This window comes from Drosophila eugracilis, unplaced genomic scaffold, assembly GCF_018153835.1.
Source record: "Drosophila eugracilis isolate 14026-0451.02 unplaced genomic scaffold, ASM1815383v1 contig_1807, whole genome shotgun sequence".
Taxonomy (NCBI): Eukaryota; Metazoa; Arthropoda; class Insecta; order Diptera; family Drosophilidae; genus Drosophila; species Drosophila eugracilis.
The window spans coordinates 57,928-77,735 of record NW_024572652.1 but is presented as its reverse complement, the minus strand read 5'-3'; the positions used below and the strand labels follow the sequence as shown (position 1 = coordinate 77,735).

Genomic DNA, 19,808 nt, shown 5'->3' with positions numbered 1-19,808 from the left:
TACATATAGAAGAAAAGCACACATTCGTTCACACGGCACACCCTACAAACATTTCGAAAGCGACATTTACAATACAGTCCACATCATTTATAATTACAATTTCCCGCAAACACACACATCCATACATAAACACAGATAATCCAGATGCACACTCTTTGATGTACGTACATATGCCCGACCATCTCAACATATGTACATAAGGAAGCAACACATTCGTTCATACGGCACACCCGACAAAGATTTCAACAGCAATCTATTATATTATATTATACATAAGGAAGCAACACACATTCGTTCAAACGGCACACCCAACAAAAATTTCAACAGCAATCTATTATATTATATATTAAATATATATAATATATTATATTATTTATTATCAAAATAATCTGATTTCACGTACCCTTCGACACTGCAAGCCTGTCCAACACGCCGTCGGCTCACATCTATTAAATAAATAAATAAATACATTTTTTCTTGTTATTTACGTGCACATTAAAGCGGTTCGTTCCAAATTTCAAATGAAGACCGGAGCTCTCATCGTTCGTCGTTCCGGTTCCTTTTAAATCCACCCCGGTGATCCGCAAGAGCGATACCGTATCCCAGGACAAATTTTTAAGAAGTAGTCTGATTCCTACGAAGCCACTCAGGGTTGCTCAGTTAATCTGATTCCCGGAATGCCCGGAGACAAAATGCTATCCGCATCTCCTCGCGCCCGCACCTCAAGCCCAGTAGCTTCAAAGCCAACAACGAAGGCAAGTAGCGAAACTTCATTAGCCACCCAAGAAGGCGACAAGAAGTGGTCTGTTCCTACGAGCCATCAAAAACTATTGGCTCTAAGCCCGCTAACGACTAAGGTTAGGTCACAAATCCAGACCAAATCAGAAAAGTCGCTAAAAACTCGTTCTCAGGCAAAAATGAGCGACGACATTGCATTTGCAGCCCTCGCGCGGTTCATCACGGTGTCCGACCGGATGAGTCATTTCAGAACGACCATAGAAACTCCAGGACAATCAGCTCAGTCCATCCACACCTGCAAGGTCCGTAAAGAACAAGTCCGCTCACTCTGGGAAAAAGCCGAGAGAGAATTTGAATCGTGTCAAGACACGGTTTGCAGCATTACGACTGAAGGAGAGGAGGAGATTCTGGCGACTCTGTATCGAAAATATGAATATTGCTATTCGGTGTACGAAGACCTATCGGTTCAGCTCAACGAGCCCATGGATCAAGCCACTCCGCAGCATTCAACCTCCGCCCTTCCACCCAATCAGTCCAACTACGTTCCGTCTGGGTTCCGGTTACCGCCATGTGACACTGAAGTATTCGAGGGAGATCATCCAAAATGGCCAACATTTAGAGATTTTTTCCCAGCAATTTATGTCAACAATACTCGGCTGACACCGGTTGAAAAACTTTTCCATCTCAACGCTAAAACTAGCGGCGAGGATAAGGCAATCGTAGCCAAGTCCCCTCTAACAAATGAGGGTTTCGCTTCAGCATAGGCAGCGCTTCGAGACCGTTTCGAAAATAAGAGACTGCTAGTAAACAGCCAACTCAACCTTTTTAACTTGGGGTCCGTCAATTCCGAATCAGACCAGGCTCTGAAAGATCTTCAGAGCACAATCCAAGGGTGTTTGATCGCTCTGGCTTATTCCGATATTTCCACTGAGAATTGGGACTGTCTCCTGGTATTCCTGTGCACCAGTAGATTACCAAAAGTGACCCTCTCTTTATGGGAACAGTCTCTTTCATCCAAGTCTGACATTCCGACGTGGGATGAGATGAACACGTTTCTTGGTGACCGATACCGAACGCTAGAGGCGATTGAGGATATGAAATCAAGCCTCAGCAATCACTCTAGCACTAAGAGTCCACCCTTCTCCCGGAAGCTCAACTCTTTCGAAGCTAAGGTGGTCACAAAACCAAAGAATTGCGATCTGTGCGCAAGAGAGAATCATCCCGTACGCTTAATCCAGCGTTTTCTCCAGATGTCTGTCGATGCGCGAACCAACTACATCAAACAGAAACGGCTTTGCTTAAATTGTTTCGCGAGAGGCCACCAGCTACGTGAATGTACTAGCATCATACGTTGCTGCATAAAGGCAACTTCGATTCCCGTGGGCCAACTGACGGGAATAGTTCTTCGGTAAGTCTACCAAATCCAGCTGTACAGGGGGCCGCCAACGGTTCAGAAAATCTGCCCGGCGTGCAGAATTATTTCGCAACCGGTCCTAGAGCTGTTTTGCTAGGCACGGCCAAGTTCTGAGCTGCCATTCCGTCTCATCCAGGCCCAAGTTTCGGGTTTAAATATGACCGTTTCTGCCCAGTCAACTCGGCTTTGCCATTTCGCCATTCGTTCTCCTACTAAGCCGGGTATGCAGTTATACACCGCAGCGTATGTTCTGCTAGAATTAGCAGGCAGATTACCCTCACATTCCATTCCACAAGATGTCCTGAGAGATTGGCCAAACCTTCAATGGGCAGATCCCACATGACTCCAGAAATCCCAGATAGACGTTCTTATCGGAGCTGAAATTCTTTCATCCCGTTTTGCTGAGCGGCACCCGAACAAACATTTGTGGCTCTCTCCTAGGTCGGGAAACTATTTTTGGCTGGGTGCTTACCGGCCCAGTTTCTAGTACTTCGAGCCAAGAGCGGGTATCAGTTTTTACGACCCGGATAACCGACACGAGTGACAGGGTCTTAGGAAAACTTGTCACTAAGTACTGGGAGGTGGAGAACATACCCACAAAAGAGGAACCCAAGAAGTCCAATATTCAAGAAGAATCGATGACTACACCCATCGAAGCCGCATTATTTGCGCCTCGTGTTATCGAACCTGTTTTGAAAGAAAATCCACCAGCCAGTTCGGAAGTAAATGCTTCACAAGTTGTGTCCACAAGTAGAGTAGATCAGGACTGAAATATTTATTCGGCTCCATCAGCGCCAGTGGAGCAAGAGATTCCATTATTCGTGCCAGTGCCAGCTATATCGGGGCAAAGTCCGGGCATACCATTGTATCCACCACCACCAACAGCTGCACCATCACCGACTTCAAGTGCTGCACAGTTCGTTGCTGAACCAGCACCTTCATCAGTTTCATCGTTCTTTTCTTATGCTGGAGAAGATTCTGCTGCATCCTTATTTTCTCCACCTACAACATCTACATTATTTTCCCCCTTACCAACAACCCAATCAGCACCATCTGCCACAGAAGAACGAAAATCCGGCGGAGGACTCTTCTCTTTGTCCAGCTTCGTCCCTACGGGAGTTTTGCAAAATATCAGAGGACTCGTCCAATCCGCCACTGGCCGAAGCAGTGAGCCAGGTTACAACAATCCTCAGCAACCAGGAGGCTACTCGGAAAGTTCGACAGGAGCCCACGCTCCATCGTCGAACATGTTTGGGGGCTTAAATCCTCCCGTACCGTCGGGAGGTAACTGCTTCGTACCCGGTACGGCTCAGTCTGTACCCTCAACTGAAGTAGTAGCTCCCCCTGCAGTGGGAAGTTTCTTTGCGCCACCTGCTCCTTTGCCTGGAACATCATCAAGAACCGTAGCTGAAGGAATATTCAAGCCACCTGTAGGAGGTGTCTTTGGTCCTGCACCGACACCAATTGCACCAGGACTGCCGCCATCGTGTTTTACTCCAGCAGGAGTTCCACCTGTTGTCCCACAATTTCCTCAAGGAACAGTAACTCCTACGTCAACTGAATCCCCATTGGCTCCAAACTTACCTGGTAACCCTGCAGCTTTGCTCCTTCAAGTCTGCCTCCAAACTCCGCTCCGTTCTTTAATCCAAGAGTAGTTCACTCTAAAACTCCGCAATAACGCCTTCCTTCCTTATGCTTCAAAATCCGTTTATAATACAGACTAATTTCACTTATAATTTCCCTTTGTTTCTGTATTATTAAAGCATCAAAACCATGGCTCCACGTCCTCGCAAACTTTGGACGACAGGCGTTCTCGAGGTACTCAGACCTACCGCTGCCGAGTCTGTCGAGGCATCCATCTTCTACGGAAGTGTACCCGGTTCCTCAGGCTCAGAAGGGACAAGCGGCTCCGCGCCGTTCTCATCAATAAATATTGTGCGAATAGCCTGGCTCATCAACACTCCGGGGAGCAATGTCGCAGTGGCGACACGTGCAAAAAGTGCGGGCAGAACCGTCACACGCTGCTCCATCTGCACGAAAGGGCCGGGATTTCTCGTCGACAGCCCATTCAGCCACGGCGTCAGCCGCCCCCAGGGGGGGAGAATGTTTACGCCAAAGCGGCCCAGTTCTTCCAGATCGCTCTCATCTCGCTCTCTCGCACTGTTAAGGGTCTCCCTCCGCTCTCCGAGCGGCAATTGGATTTTCCCCCCGTAGATTTAAGTGCTATTCTAATTTAACACTGTACGAAGACGGTTGACTCCAGTAAATAAAAATTTATAAAATTTCAATATATCTGCCGTGTGCCATCATTTGGTCCTTCAAACCGGATTTTCCAGGAGACGATCAAATACCATACCAGCGTTCAACAGGCGGATTTCTTACCTCAATAAAGATAAGTACGAATTTTCCATATTTCCATTGCCGACCAGTCAGATATTTCCCACGAACCCAACTTTCTTAAATCTGTCTGATCGGCTATTTCCATTTGTGCATACGATCGCCATATTCCGGCTTTTTTATCGTACTGCTACTTTCTTTTATGCATACTCTTTGATGTATGTACATATGTCCGACCATCTCAACATATGTACATATAGAAGAAAAGCACACATTCGTTCACACGGCACACCCTACAAACATTTCGAAAGCGACATTTACAATACAGTCCACATCATTTATAATTACAATTTCCCGCAAACACACACATCCATACATAAACACAGATAATCCAGATGCACACTCTTTGATGTACGTACATATGCCCGACCATCTCAACATATGTACATAAGGAAGCAACACATTCGTTCATACGGCACACCCGACAAAGATTTCAACAGCAATCTATTATATTATATTATACATAAGGAAGCAACACACATTCGTTCAAACGGCACACCCAACAAAAATTTCAACAGCAATCTATTATATTATATATTAAATATATATAATATATTATATTATTTATTATCAAAATAATCTGATTTCACGTACCCTTCAACACTGCAAGCCTGTCCAACACGCCGTCGGCTCACATCTATTAAATAAATAAATAAATACATTTTTTCTTGTTATTTACGTGCACATTAAAGCGGTTCGTTCCAAATTTCAAATGAAGACCGGAGCTCTCATCGTTCGTCGTTCCGGTTCCTTTTAAATCCACCCCGGTGATCCGCAAGAGCGATACCGTATCCCAGGACAAATTTTTAAGAAGTGGTCTGATTCCTACGAAGCCACTCAGGGTTGCTCAGTTAATCTGATTCCCGGAATGCCCGGAGACAAAATGCTATCCGCATCTCCTCGCGCCCGCACCTCAAGCCCAGTAGCTTCAAAGCCAACAACGAAGGCAAGGAGCGAAACTTCATTAGCCACCCAAGAAGGCGACAAGAAGTGGTCTGTTCCTACGAGCCATCAAAAACGATTGGGTCTAAGCCCGCTAACGCCTAAGGTTAGGTCACAAATCCAGACCAAGTCAGAAAAGTCGCTAAAAACTCGTTCTCAGGCAAAAATGAGCGACGACATTGCATTTGCAGCCCTCGCGCGGTTCATCACGGTGTCCGACCGGATGAGTCATTTCAGAACGACCATAGAAACTCCAGGACAATCAGCTCAGTCCATCCACACCTGCAAGGTCCGTAAAGAACAAGTCCGCTCACTCTGGGAAAAAGCCGAGAGAGAATTTGAATCGTGTCAAGACACGGTTTGCAGCATTACGACTGAAGGAGAGGAGGAGATTCTGGCGACTCTGTATCGAAAATATGAATATTGCTATTCGGTGTACGAAGACCTATCGGTTCAGCTCAACGAGCCCATGGATCAAGCCACTCCGCAGCATTCAACCTCCGCCCTTCCACCCAATCAGTCCAACTACGTTCCGTCTGGGTTCCGGTTACCGCCATGCGACACTGAAGTATTCGAGGGAGATCATCCAAAATGGCCAACATTTAGAGATTTTTTCCCAGCAATTTATGTCAACAATACTCGGCTGACACCGGTTGAAAAACTTTTCCATCTCAACGCTAAAACTAGCGGCGAGGATAAGGCAATCGTAGCCAAGTCCCCTCTAACAAATGAGGGTTTCGCTTCAGCATAGGCAGCGCTTCGAGACCGTTTCGAAAATAAGAGACTGCTAGTAAACAGCCAACTCAACCTTTTTAACTTGGGGTCCGTCAATTCCGAATCAGACCAGGCTCTGAAAGATCTTCAGAGCACAATCCAAGGGTGTTTGATCGCTCTGGCTTATTCCGACATTTCCACTGAGAATTGGGACTGTCTCCTGGTATTCCTGTGCACCAGTAGATTACCAAAAGTGACCCTCTCTTTATGGGAACAGTCTCTTTCATCCAAGTCTGACATTCCGACGTGGGAGGTGGGTTGCACGTCAAGCAACGGGAGTCGCGAAAAAAAAAATGGAGTGATATCGGTATGTATCCCTCCATTGGTTTTCTGAAAGACATGACCCTTTGCTATCTCTTTGGTGAGTTCTCCTGGGAACTCACCCCTACCCTCAAGTGTGCGCTCGGGTCTGCTTGTCTGTGGAGCTGCGAACTCACCCCAATCCCCAAGTGTGTGCTGATATCTGCTTGTGCGTGTAGGTGTAGACATTTATTTTTAAGCGTTTTAATGAAAAGTTGCAGTTTTTAACTTACAATCGTATAATGCAAACTATTGAAAAGGGCTTGAAAAATGCTTTCCAATGACACCAAACAAACTTTTTATTTATGGAGGGTCTATATTGGGACCCCCAATTAAAGAAATTTTTACCTTTTTAGGGTAGTAGTGAGCACTTGGGGAAAACAGAAAGAATTACGAACGTAATGTAATGATCTTGGACTCGTATGACCTATACCCGAAATATAGGAATTGGAAAGCATTTTGACTGAATTCTCTGGATCTGCGGATGCTGCTCTAAGACAAAAGATTGTTTGTATCGGAAAAGTCTCCAAGCTACCGGAAATTCACAAGCGAACTCTGGAGTTTACCCAACACCGCCAGCAGCTTGAGGTTCCGTTTGTCGTGTGCGCCGACTTTGAATTTGTACTGGAGCCCAGAAATATTTTAGTAAGCCCAAAATTATTCAATTTAAACTCTCATATACCTATAGCTTATGATTATTATATAATATTAAGTTTGCCTTTGATTCTAATCTAGATAAATTTGTATTAAAAATAGGTAGTAACGCAGGATCAAATTTTGTAGACTCTCTTGTAAAAGATTTATCAAAAATAAAATTAATCCAATCATAATGACTCCTGAAGACGAGTTTGAATTTCAGGATTCATTAAATTGCCATATTTGTAAAAAAATATTATTAAATGATAGTGTTAAGGATCATTGCCATTTAACAGGCCTTTTTGGGGGTGCAGGTCATTCTAAATGTAACTTGGAGTGTTCACGCCAAAGCGGCCCAATTCAAGTTCGCCTCCCAACCGGCCCTGGGGGCCTTAACGGTCGTGAGAAAAGTGTTTCCAGATCGCTCTCATCTCGCTCTCTCGCACTGTTAAGGGTCTGCACTCCGCTCTCCGAGCGGCACTTACATTTTCCCCCCGTAGATTTAAGTACTATGCTAATTTAACACTGTACGAAGACGGTTGACTCCCGTAAATAAAAATTGATAAAATTGCGATATATCTGCCGTGGAAAATTTAATCCGCCCCACTCCATCATCGAGTACAGACTATGTAAATTATACCAATGTTTTTCCAAAATTTTTCTAAATATGATTGTTATTTATTTATTGAAGAGTTGGCTAAAATTCCTGATAGTATTAATGCAATCCCAGTAAAATAACGATTAATATATTTCGGTGCCCAAAACCATAAACCGGTGTCCAAAACATAAAAACATATTTTAAAAAAAAAAAAGATGACTTGATGAAACTTCCCTACCATTAAGAGCAGCATTCTATAGTTACTTGACAGAAAGGAATGCTCTCAAGATGATTATGAACACGCACATAATGTCTGGTCACAATTTTCTTGTTCAAGTCTAAAGGATTATCTAGAGTTGTATTTAAAAACTGATGTTTTCCTATTGACTGCTATATATTTGAAAATTTTAGAAAAAATATGTTTACAAATTTATTCATTACACCCTCAGTTGCTCAGTTTTTTACTACACCAGGTCTATCTTGGGCAGCCATGTTAAAGACCGCAAATATTCAACTAGAGTTATTAGTAGATATCGATATGTATATATTTATTCAAAATAGCATTCGAGGGGGATTAGTACAATGTTGCCATAGTTATACAAAGGCAAATAACAAATACTTAATAGATTTTGATCCAACAAAGGAATCATAATTTTTAATGTATTTGGATGCAAACAACCATATAGGCAATGTCACAACCTCTTCCATATGAAGGGTTTGAATGGTTGTCCCCTAATGACTTAAAAAAGTTTGATATACATAATATATCTATTGATAGAGAGTAGGTATATTTTTTGGAATTAGACTTAATTTACCCTTATCGCCTTCATGATACACTTAATGATCTTCCGTTTTGTCCGTCAAATAGTTTTGCATCTAAAGAGGATATTGTTAAAAAATAATAGCTTACCTCGGGAACAAAAAAAATTACGTAATCCATTATAGAAATTTGCAACAATGCATACAAAATAATATTAAAAACCATTCATGGAGGGGTTCGCTTTTTACAAAAACCTTGGCTAAAGACTTATATTGACTTAAACACTTTACATAGACAGAATGCCAAGAATAAATTTGAAAAAGATTTTTTTAAATTAATGAACAACTCGGTCTATGGGAAAACTATGCAAAATCCTGAAAAACGTGTAGAGGTTAAATTGGTAACTACATGAGAGTCTACAGATGTTCATAAAGTCGGTCGAAAATAACATTGTGCTAAAAATTTAATTTCAAAATTCATTTTTAATAGTACAACTAAAATAAACTAGAAAAAAAAATTAGAAAATTGTCAAAACTTGTCAACAGACATGATGATTATAAATAAAAATCTTTTTTGTGTTTACTATATATACTCTAATTAAACAATAATTCCCTCCTCTACTATTGAGAAAATCTCATTATTGAGATATTTGTTACCCGCTGTTTTTGACGTCACTAAAATTTGTAACCGTTCGACTAGTTTATTCACATCATTCCAATATATATAATTTTGTTCTGATTCCTCCAGAGTCATATAACCGAAACCAGTTTTCGTACGAAGTGAAGTGAATGTTATAGGATTTTTTTTATCGTTTATTAGTTTTTAATAATTTTAGTATACATTGAACATTTGTTTCTAAAACAATATTTTTATATGTTTTTAAATCATGATAATTATAATTCTAGGGGTGTTTATGAAATATACGAGAGTACAGATCAGGAGTTAGCTCGCAACACATTTCAATAGACAAATGAATCAGATTATCAATTATTTTTAGAACACTATTTCCTAATGTTAATACATTATCTGAACTTTTTTTAGGTCCGTAAACGTTATCCAATATATTTTTCCGACTGAAATGACTGATATTAAAATTATAATTTGTATTATCTATCTTGTCTTCTATATTTATATCTTCCGTCATTTCATTTTTTTTTGTAAGCATTGATATAGTTTCCGGCTCACTCCCTTTTTCCACATCATCGTCTTTCTTTCCTTTTTCAAAAACATTTGTTTGTGAAAATAAATCATTATACGAATCACTTTCATTCATAGATCGGTACTGAGATAAGTTTCGTTTTGTCTGATTTTGTCTCCCATAGATTGTATAGTACAGGTTAACGAGATCTGTCATATCATTCTCATACTTTTCATTTTAGTATAATTAACGTTTAACCTTGGCTCCCACGTTTGTTTAAAAAAATGTCTGCTTTTTATTTATGCTAACAAGTTCATGTAAAGGTTCTGTAGTAGGTTTAAATGTTTCATCCAACTCAAACTTTCTAATCAAGGCAGATCTGGCTTTTGTTAACTGAGCCAACACATTCATTATTGTAATCTGTATAAATTTAGATAAAGTATATTTTAAAAATATATAACATTTATGAATCACTCTTCAGTTACTTAATCTATATTGTAAACTGAATACTGCAGTTTCTAATATTTGTATCTACCCCATCCATCCCATGAAATAAAAAATGTATTGTTTATATAGAATTTAAAATTCTTTGTTATATATTTTATTAAAGTTTTTAATTTTTTTTACTTATTTCTAAATATAAATTATATTTCCTTTTATGAATAATAAATTTCCCATCATCCGTTTTCTCAATTAATTCCTCCCCAAGATGTGTATACCTTTCCGGGGTGTATAGAAAGTAGTCCTCCAGCTCCGCGTCAGTAGAATCGAATTCGACTTCTGTATTCTCCTCGTTCTTAAAGTTGTTTTTCTCCATGTTCATTTTATTGTATATTGCTTTTGTTGTTAATCAGTTGTTTTTGTAGAAAATAAAGTACTCTGCATATTTTAGTACGTTTCAATGCACGCTTGTATAGTTATTGGAAGGAGGAAGTGATCTTGAAGTAAATATAATTGTCTCGCTCTAAAGAAATAGAGAATAAGAAAATATGTATATCAACTTTTTTGTTCTTTCCTCAACTTCATATTTAGTCTCAAATAAAGTTCCGAAGCATACACACGGTGTTTATGATTTTGTCGGTTCGAACATAGTTCTCTCTTACCTATTACAATAAGAGCTCTTATTGTTGGACCTTCAAATTGTGGTAAAACCAACATTATGCTCAGTTCGATAGAGAGCCCAAACGGATTGAAATTCGGAAATATTTACGTGTTATCTAAGAGCTTATATCAACTTAAATATGAGTACTCGGAAAAATTAATAAAACATATTAAAGGAATATTTGATGATGTAGCTTGTGGAAAAAAGACAACATAAGATAAGCAAACGTTTATCTACTTCAAAAATCTGTTTTCGATTCCGCGTCGTGCAGTGCATTTATTGTTATCTAGTTGCAGCCATATTTCGGATCCCGAAAATGTTGCTAGGGTGCGAAGGCATTTGTCCGATGAGCAGTCTGAGGTAGTCGCATTGGACCCTCCTGTGCCAAATGTTCTACAAGCTCAAAAGAAGTTACCCTTGACTCACCAGCGGAACTTAGGGTCCGGTTTACCGGCACCCACTGGTAGCGTGGGTAAATCACCCGCTCCGCCAAAGAGAAACACATTTTTGTTTCCCGGCTTTGCCCTGATACGTCCGAATCGGACATCTTAGCTTACATTCAAGCAAAACTTAAAGTCGATACTTGGGTGGAAAATATCACTAAGTATAAATATTCCTACGCTAGGAACGTGGCATCTTTCAAGATCCGTGTTCCTCCGATGACTTTTGACGATATCTGTTCGACCAATTTCTGGCCGCAACATATTATCGTTCAAGAACATCAGCTTAAAAATAAAAAGAAGAAAGAAGTCGCCCTTTAGGAGTAAAGCTTCCACAAGTAAACGCTCCTGCCAACCTAAAAAACTAACATCATCCTTTATTCTTACGTACCAGAACACAAGAGGCTTACGTTCTAAACTTTCTAATTTGTTCTCGGTAAGCTTCTCGTTTGCATCCCAGGTCATTGTGTTTACCGAAACCTGGCTAACTCCAGAAATTCTTAATTCTGAAGTTTTCCCCAGTAGGTACACAATATATAGGCTTGACCGATCCCTCGGAAATGGTGGTGGAGTCTTAATTTCAGTGGACTCTAATCTCGTTTCCGAGGTGATAAATCTTCAAACTGGAGACTTAGAATTTATTACAGTTAAAATCGCATTGTCTAGGTTAAAGTTATACATCACTTGCTCTTATATTCCGCCTAAGTCCGATTCCTTGATATATGAGCGGCACCTAGCACCCATTCAGTCTGTCTTCTCAATGTTATCGGACATGGATCAGCTGGTGGTGTTGGGTGATTTTAACCTACCCCAGGTGGCTTGGACCATGAACGATAACACCTTAGCTTTAACACCTTCGTCGCATCACGACTTTACTGCGGGCATGTTAGACATGTCACTGGCTCAAATTAATCATATAGGGAATTCTTTAGGTCGTTTGCTCGATCTGTGCTTTCTCTCTGATACGGACGCCGTATCCATATACAGAGCTCCACCTCTCACACTCCCCGAAGATCCTTATCATCCAACATTAGATCTTACGATCGATACGGGGCTATGCACTAAGCCTAAGAACAATTACGCTGATAAAAAAATTCGATGTTTTCGTAAAGCCGACTTTAAAAAATTAATAATTTTATCTCAGAATTTGACTGGTCCGATTTGTACGCATGTACCGATATGTCGACTGCTCTAGATATATTTTATAGTACATTAAATCTAGTTTTTGATCGCTTTGTTCCGTTGCGGTATCCGGCTATGGCGGATAAACCCCCTTGGTATACAAGGCACCTTTCTAACCTAAAAAATATCAAATTAAGATTCTTTAAAAAATACTTAAGAACCAATAGCAATGACTGTTATGTGCATTATATGATGGCTCGGTCTAACTTTACCGTGCAAAACACTCAATGTTATAAGAACTATTTAGCTCGATGTAAGAACCAGTTTGCTCTGGATCCGAAACAGTTTTATAGTTTTGTTAACACTAAGCGTAAATCTAAAACCTTTCCGTCTTTGCTATCGTTTCGAAAAACTACTGCAAGCACGGATCAGGAAATTGCCGATCTTTTTGCACAGTTTTTTCAAACTACTTATTCACCTTTGTTAATAAACGCGCAGACCCCCTTTATTTCCCGACCCACCTTGTCGGAATGTGGGGTTATAAAGGATCTTCAGAATGTGAAGCCAATCTTTTCACCAGGTCCAGACGGGGTACCGGGCTGTGTGCTTAGGTACTGCTCTGCTACCTTGGCCAAACCCCTTTTAAAATTATTTAACCTTTCCCTGGAAACGTCCACGTTTCCCGCTATCTGGAAAGAGCCCCTTATCATTCCCCTTCACAAGAAGGGAAAAAAATCGGATGCTGAAAATTACAGAGGTATATCCAAACTATCAGCAATTCCGAAACTCTTCGAAAAAATTCTCGTGCCTCACTTGCAGCACCAGTGTAGATCTGTCATATCTCCATGCCAGCATGGCTTTATGAAACAACGGTCTACCACTACCAATCTTCTGGAACTAACATCCTTCGTGATCACTGGTTTCCAAAATAAACTTCAGACGGATGTCATATACACTGACTTCAGTAAAGCATTTGACTCCGTGAATCTTGGTCGGTTGACCAAGTAAGCGTCCACTGTTGGCTGTGTGTTAACATTGCGCACTCCAAGTGTGCAGGGTTTAAGTCAGCCACCATTCCGGATGCTTTGGGTCGTTGTGACAGATGTTGTGAGGCCCAGAAGGAAATTAGATCTTTTATGCGGCAGACTAAAAATGGGTTCGGTCAGGTATTGGTTGCTTTTCGAAAAGCTAACGACCTGTTTTCTGCGCTGGACACTCCGTTCAACAATTTACACTGTTGAATGAGTCTCCTAAGCGCAAAAAAACGTCCCGTTTGCCGCCGGCGGTTACCACCAGTAATGCAAATAACTCCCTTCTCCCTCCATCTGATGTTCAACAGTCTGCTCCATTGTCACCGCTGCCGTCCACCACTCCAATCGTGACGACACCGGTAACAGCCTATATTTCGGATCCCGAAAATGTTGCTAAGGTGCGTAGGCATTTGTCCGATGAGCAGTAGTCGTAGAAGTAGGTAGTCGCATTGGACCCTCCCGAGCCAAATGTTCTACAAGCCCAAAATAATTTACCCTTGACTCACCAGAGAAACTTAGGGTCCGGTTAACCGGCACCCACTGGTAGCGTGGGTAAACCACCCGCCCCGCCAAAGCCCTTGATTAGTATTCTTCTAGAGAAACACATTTTTGTTTCCCGGCTTTTCCCTGATACGTCCGAATCGGACATCTTAGTTTACATTCAAGCAAAACTTAAAGTCGATATTTGGGTGGAAAATATCACTAAGTATAAATATTCCTACGCTAGGAACGTGACATCTTTCAAGATTCGTGTTCCTCCGATGGCTTTTGACGATATCTGTTCGACCAATTTCTGGCCGCAACATATTTTCGTTCAAGAACATCAGCTTAAAAATAAAAAGAAGAAAGAAGTCGCCCTTTAGGAGTAAAGCTTCCACAAGTAAACGCTCCTGCCAACCTAAAAAACTGACATCATCCATTATTATTTCGCAACAGAACCAGAGGCTTACGCTCTAAGCTTTCTAATTTGTTTTCGGTAAGCTTCTCGTTTGCATCCCAGGTCATTGTGTTTACCGAAACCTGGCTAACTCCAGAAATTCTTAATTCTGAAGTTTTCCCCAGTAGGTACACAATATATAGGCACATTTCGAAAAAGTTATTGTGCCTCACTTGCAGCACCATTGTAGATCTGTCATATCTTCATGCCAGCATGGCTTTATGAAACAACGGTCTACCGCTACCAATCTTCTGGAACTAACATCCTTCGTGATCACTGGTTTCCAAAATAAACTTCAGACGGATGTCATTTACACTGACTTCAGCAAGCATTTGACTCCGTGAATCACGGCCTTCTTTTAGAAAAACTCGATCTTATCGGTTTTCCTACTGATCTCCTGGGTTGGATTAGCAGTTACCTCACAGGTAGAACGCAACGTGTTCTTTTTAAAAATTCATTGTCTGCTTTAGTCAACGCTTCTTCCGGGGTCCCTCAGGGGAGCCATCTTGGTCCGTTACTTTTTACTTTATTCATTAATGACCTTCCCTTGGTTGTTAATGACTCCCTAGTACTTATGTATGCAAACGAAGTCAAACTCTGTCTGCAATATACCGATACTTCCTACCAGGTGAAACTGCAATCCGACCTTAATCATTTTCAAAACTGCTGCTCTAGAAACTTTGTAAATCTTAATAGCTCTAAGTGCACAGCAATAACCTTCTCTCGCCCTAGACCTAAAGTTGCCACTTATACTCTGCAGGGTGTAGCTCCATAAAAATGCAGTTGAATTTCTTGGCACCTTACTCGATGCAAAACTTAAGTTTTTCGACCATATTTCCTCTATGGTTAATAAAGCTAGAGGAGTGCTTGGTTTCATTAAAAGGTGGTCGAATGAATTTGACAACCCCTATGTTACCAAAACAATGTTTATTTCTTTAGTTCTTCCGATTCTGGAATATGGATCATGTATCTGGGAACCCCAGTATGGGTTTCACCAGTGCCTTATTGAATCCATCCAAAATAACTTTTTAATATCTGCTCTTCCCTTTTATAAAAGTAGACTCTTACTTATAAATTTGCCATCCCTCGCTAATCGTAGAACGATGCTTGGTGTCGTCTTTATCCATAATCTTCTTAAGGGTAAAATTGATAGCCAGGCCCTTCTAGGCAGCTTGAAAATCCGTGTACCCCTTAGGATTACTAGAAACTATATTCATCTATCCTTAGGGCATTGTAGTTCGAACTTTGCCCAACATGAAACCTTTCGGGTACTAAGTTCGAACTACAATGATCTTTATAACATTACTTCTAACTCTTCTCCTTATACTTTGAAAGTTTCGATACTAATCCATTTAGCATAAAACTAACTTTCATCGTATCTTTACTAGTCCACTCGGATCTATCCCCGTGTTCCGAGCCGGCAGCGCCCCTCGGTCGGTTGGGCGGGAGGTGGGTTGCACGTCAAGCAACGGGAGTCGCGTAAAAAAAATATACCTAAACACTTGATTCGTGATAATGCAAACTTTATTATAATATTTAAACAAGAGATTTGTGTTAAACAATAGACTAAAAACAAACATTTCCACTGCTTAATATTAGATTTCATAATTAGACATAATTAGTGACCTTGTCCTTGAATGGAAATAGTTCTGTTATAAATACAAACTATTTTCCACCAATCGAATTGGATGGACGTTTTGAGTGTGCATTTATTGATTTTAACATGTAGAATTCAATTCCATATATAGACGAAAAAATCAACCTTTTTCATATCGGAACTAATGTGATCACAATTCCCACTTGATCCTATGAACTAAATAATATAACTGATTATATTTATAAAAAACTGAGAGAGTATTGAAATTTTTTTTAAAATTGAAAGCAATAACAATACTGTTCAAGTGGAAATAACCAGCCCTCGGGAGCCGGTTTACTTTAATAAGGAAATATCAATTGGTCAACTTTTTGGGTTTTGATAAAAGAGTTTTAGAGCCACACCCAACAAAAACATATCTATCGGATCAGACTGTCAATATTTTAAAAATTATATTCGTTTGGAATGTAACATAATTAGTGGTTCATATGTGGACAATACACATAATCATACGTTAAATGAATTCGGTATTAATGTTCCTCCTGGCTATAAAATGACTATGACAACACATAATCTTATTTTCTTTCTAAACAATTTCGATGAAATAAGCACTCTCTTCATTACGTGGTGAAAATTTTTTGATTCAGATGCATATTTGCATTATAGAATGATTATTTATAATAAAAGACCTGGTTCATACACTCAACCAAACCTTACTAATTGTAAAGCTATAGAAAGATCTAGTCTAAAACGAAGCTCACTTACTTTGAAAAATAAATTATGTTTAAAGTCTTTCGGCTTGAAACTTCAAAATTTATAAAAAACATAAAAACCATCAACACATGGATAAAAAGAATACATTTTATCAATGTGTTGGAATGGAGAGATATACTAAAAACACATTTTTTTTAAGGTGCGAGCATGGATTTTCCTTATCGGTTATCCATGTCATGTTTCCACACACATCTGGGGTTCCCACTCAGCCATACAAAGGCACACACGTACACAGCAACTTACACATATAGAAATTGACAGTGTGTTTTCAGAAAATTCAACCCCTTAAGACGTTCCCAAACTTCCTAATTAGGGTCAGGAATACATTTCAATATTCTCAAGTAACGGATAGGGGGGTCGAAAAACTAAACATGACACAATCGTCACATTTTATTAGTTCTTTGAGCACGTGCAATCATATTAAAACTTATGATTGCTGTGCCAGAATCCGTACTGACTAAAAGGACATGCGGGGTGGTGATGGGAAATCCTAATCACAGGAGACGACAGATAATGGGTTTCAGGGTGGAGGGAACCATGTTTTATTCACTAACCAGAACCTGCTTTAACAACCTACTATCCAACTTCAGAAGACCGAAGTAGATCAGAAAATCGAATAATTTGGAAGTGCTGATACCGGCGCATTTTCTAACAGGTTCAAGGTTCAATTCACCTTTCATTCAAGAATCTTGACTAAATCCATGGCAATTATCGGTCCAGATTCAGCAAATTTTACGGAGCGCAGATTATCTGTCTGTCCTTGTTGCAAGAGAGGGGCAAGTGGAAATCTGGACAGAACAAAATACCGGTCGATGTCTTAGTGTTGATGAAGGATGAAAAGTTGCCGCCCCTTCATTGGCACATTGGACGCGTTTAAGAGGTCACACCAGGAGAGGATGAAATCATTATGGTAGTTATGGTTCGGAGCTCAACTGGCCTGTTCAAGAGGGTCGTTGCCAAACTAGCTGCTCTTCCGATCGAATCTGTGCTGTTTGGAAGCGGTTCCCATCTAGCAGGGGGAGTATGTTCGGAGAAACAGTAATGATAGCCATTGGCTATTGTTTGTTTTGATAAACTTTGTAAGCTTTGTCTCAACAAAAGGTTACGTGCAACAACAAGTGTTGTGATTTCAATTGAAAACATAAACTCTAAAAGAGAAGACAAATAATAAAAAACAAGAAGAAACGCTAAAGTCGACTGCCTCGACTATAAGATACCCGTTACTGTTTTCTCGGCAGGAGTTCTTATCTTTCCACGCCCATTCTAAGGTCCTCGAACCGTGGAAAACTGTGGCGTCCACAATATTATAGTGGATGTCTTCGTTTGACCTCGTATAGCATTTTTTACAAATTTCCGCGAATATACCGTATCCCATATCTGTATTAATATGATCAATATATATATGTATTTATTTAACTAATCTTGTTTAAACATTATAATAAAGTTTTCATTGTCACGAATCACAAACCATACAAAGATAAGATCTGATCTGATCTTGTTTTTCATAAGCTACATCATCGAGATCATAATAGAATTATTTTTTGCTTCACTGGAGTATAATTTACTATCGTTATGAGAGAATGTATGATATCCCATTCCTTTTATAGGTTTTATTAATTTTTCCAAGTACTCATATTATTTATTTTTGACTTATTAAAAGCAGTCCTATAGCTAATGTATCTTATCCGATGGGAAAGCTTTGATGATTAAACATCAATATAATGGAGAAACGATTTAAAAATCGATTCTTTAGTGTTTTCAATTGAGCTTAAGGATGGTATTAAAATCGGGACTGCTTACCTTAACTTCACAGTGTAAGTTTCGACTTCGCGTTCAGCAGATGTTGAAATAGTATAAAAAAAAACAGATAAACAACAAATAATTATAAAACCATAGAAGGAACAACAAAAAAAACTGCAAAACAACAAAAAAAACAACTGATTGACAACAAAAAACAACTGAAAACCAATAAAAAACCACTGCTAAACAATTGATTAACTACAAAAACAACTGATTAACAACATAAAACAACTGATAAACAACAAAAACACTGATTAACAACAAAAACAATATACAATAAAATGAACATGGAGAAAAACAACTATAAGAACAAGGAGTCTACAGAAGTCGAATTCGATTCTACGGACGATAAAAAATAATTTTAAAATCTATATTAACAATACATTTTTTATTTCATGGAATGGGTGCGGTGGATATAAATATTAGAAGCTGTAGTTTTCAGTAAACAGTATAGACTGAGTAACTGAAGAGTGATTACATAAAGACAATATATTTTAAAAAATATACTTTATCTAATTTTATACAGCTTACAATAATGAATGTGTTAGCTCAGTTAACAAAAGCGAGATCTGCCTTGAAGAGAATGTTTGATGACCTCAAACGTGATAAAAATCAAGCGTTTTAGAGTTGGATGAAAAAAACCTATTACAGAACCTTACATGAACTTGTTAACGAAAATGAAAAGCAGCCATTCTTAAAATCAAACGAGGGAGCAAATGTTAAACGTGAGTTATACCAAAATGAAAAGTATGACAATGATATGCCAGATGTCGATGACTTGTTCTATACAAGAACATCAGACAAACTGAAACTAATCTCAGTACCAATCTACAAATGACATTGATTCGTATAATAATGTCTTTTCACATACAAATGTTTTAGAAAACAGAAAGAAAGACGAAACGCATGACTATGTGGACAATGAGAGGGAGTCGGATGCTATATCAATACACTCAAAAGAAAATGAAATGAGAGAAGACAAGATAGATAATACAAATTATGATTTTAATATCAGTCATTTGATCAGTTTACGGACCAAAAAAGTTCAGATAATTCTATTAGGAAGAGGGTGATGGGTATAGACATTCTTTGATGAAAAGAGACAGTTCTATATGGCGTTTTGGCTGATAAAAAAAGCTATGATGTTGTGGAATTCGGAACAGTGCGTCCCCATATGAAATTAAATAGGTTGCTTAATACCTTAATATACCCATATTTCACAATCGGCTATTCTTAATCTTCATTCGCCCCTGAATGAACCCCATTATTTCATGTATTCGGCTGCTGTCGTAGTAATGTTTGGTCCCTCCT

The 19,808-nt window shown here is 39.4% G+C and overlaps 1 protein-coding gene across 1 annotated transcript; it reads left to right on the top strand.

Annotated features, from left to right (window-relative positions):
• Positions 1-677: 677 nt before the first annotated feature.
• On the top strand, positions 678-4,389 carry LOC121529729 (mucin-5AC-like). Its single transcript, XM_041817657.1, has 5 exons — positions 678-1,308; positions 1,594-2,146; positions 2,700-2,902; positions 2,945-3,693; positions 3,916-4,389. Exons 1-5 carry the CDS (start codon positions 678-680, stop codon positions 4,387-4,389), a joined length of 2,610 nt encoding a protein of 869 aa, XP_041673591.1.
• Positions 4,390-19,808: the final 15,419 nt, after the last annotated feature.

Coding starts and splice junctions, on each gene's coding strand:
- LOC121529729 (XM_041817657.1), top strand. CDS start 678: ATGCCCGGAGACAAAATGCTATCCGCATCTCCTCGCGCCCGCACCTCA. Junction 1,309..1,593: donor TGGGTTCCGGTTACCGCCAT/GTGACACTGAAG, acceptor ATTCCGAATCAG/ACCAGGCTCTGAAAGATCTT. Junction 2,147..2,699: donor CTGACGGGAATAGTTCTTCG/GTAAGTCTACCA, acceptor CACGAGTGACAG/GGTCTTAGGAAAACTTGTCA.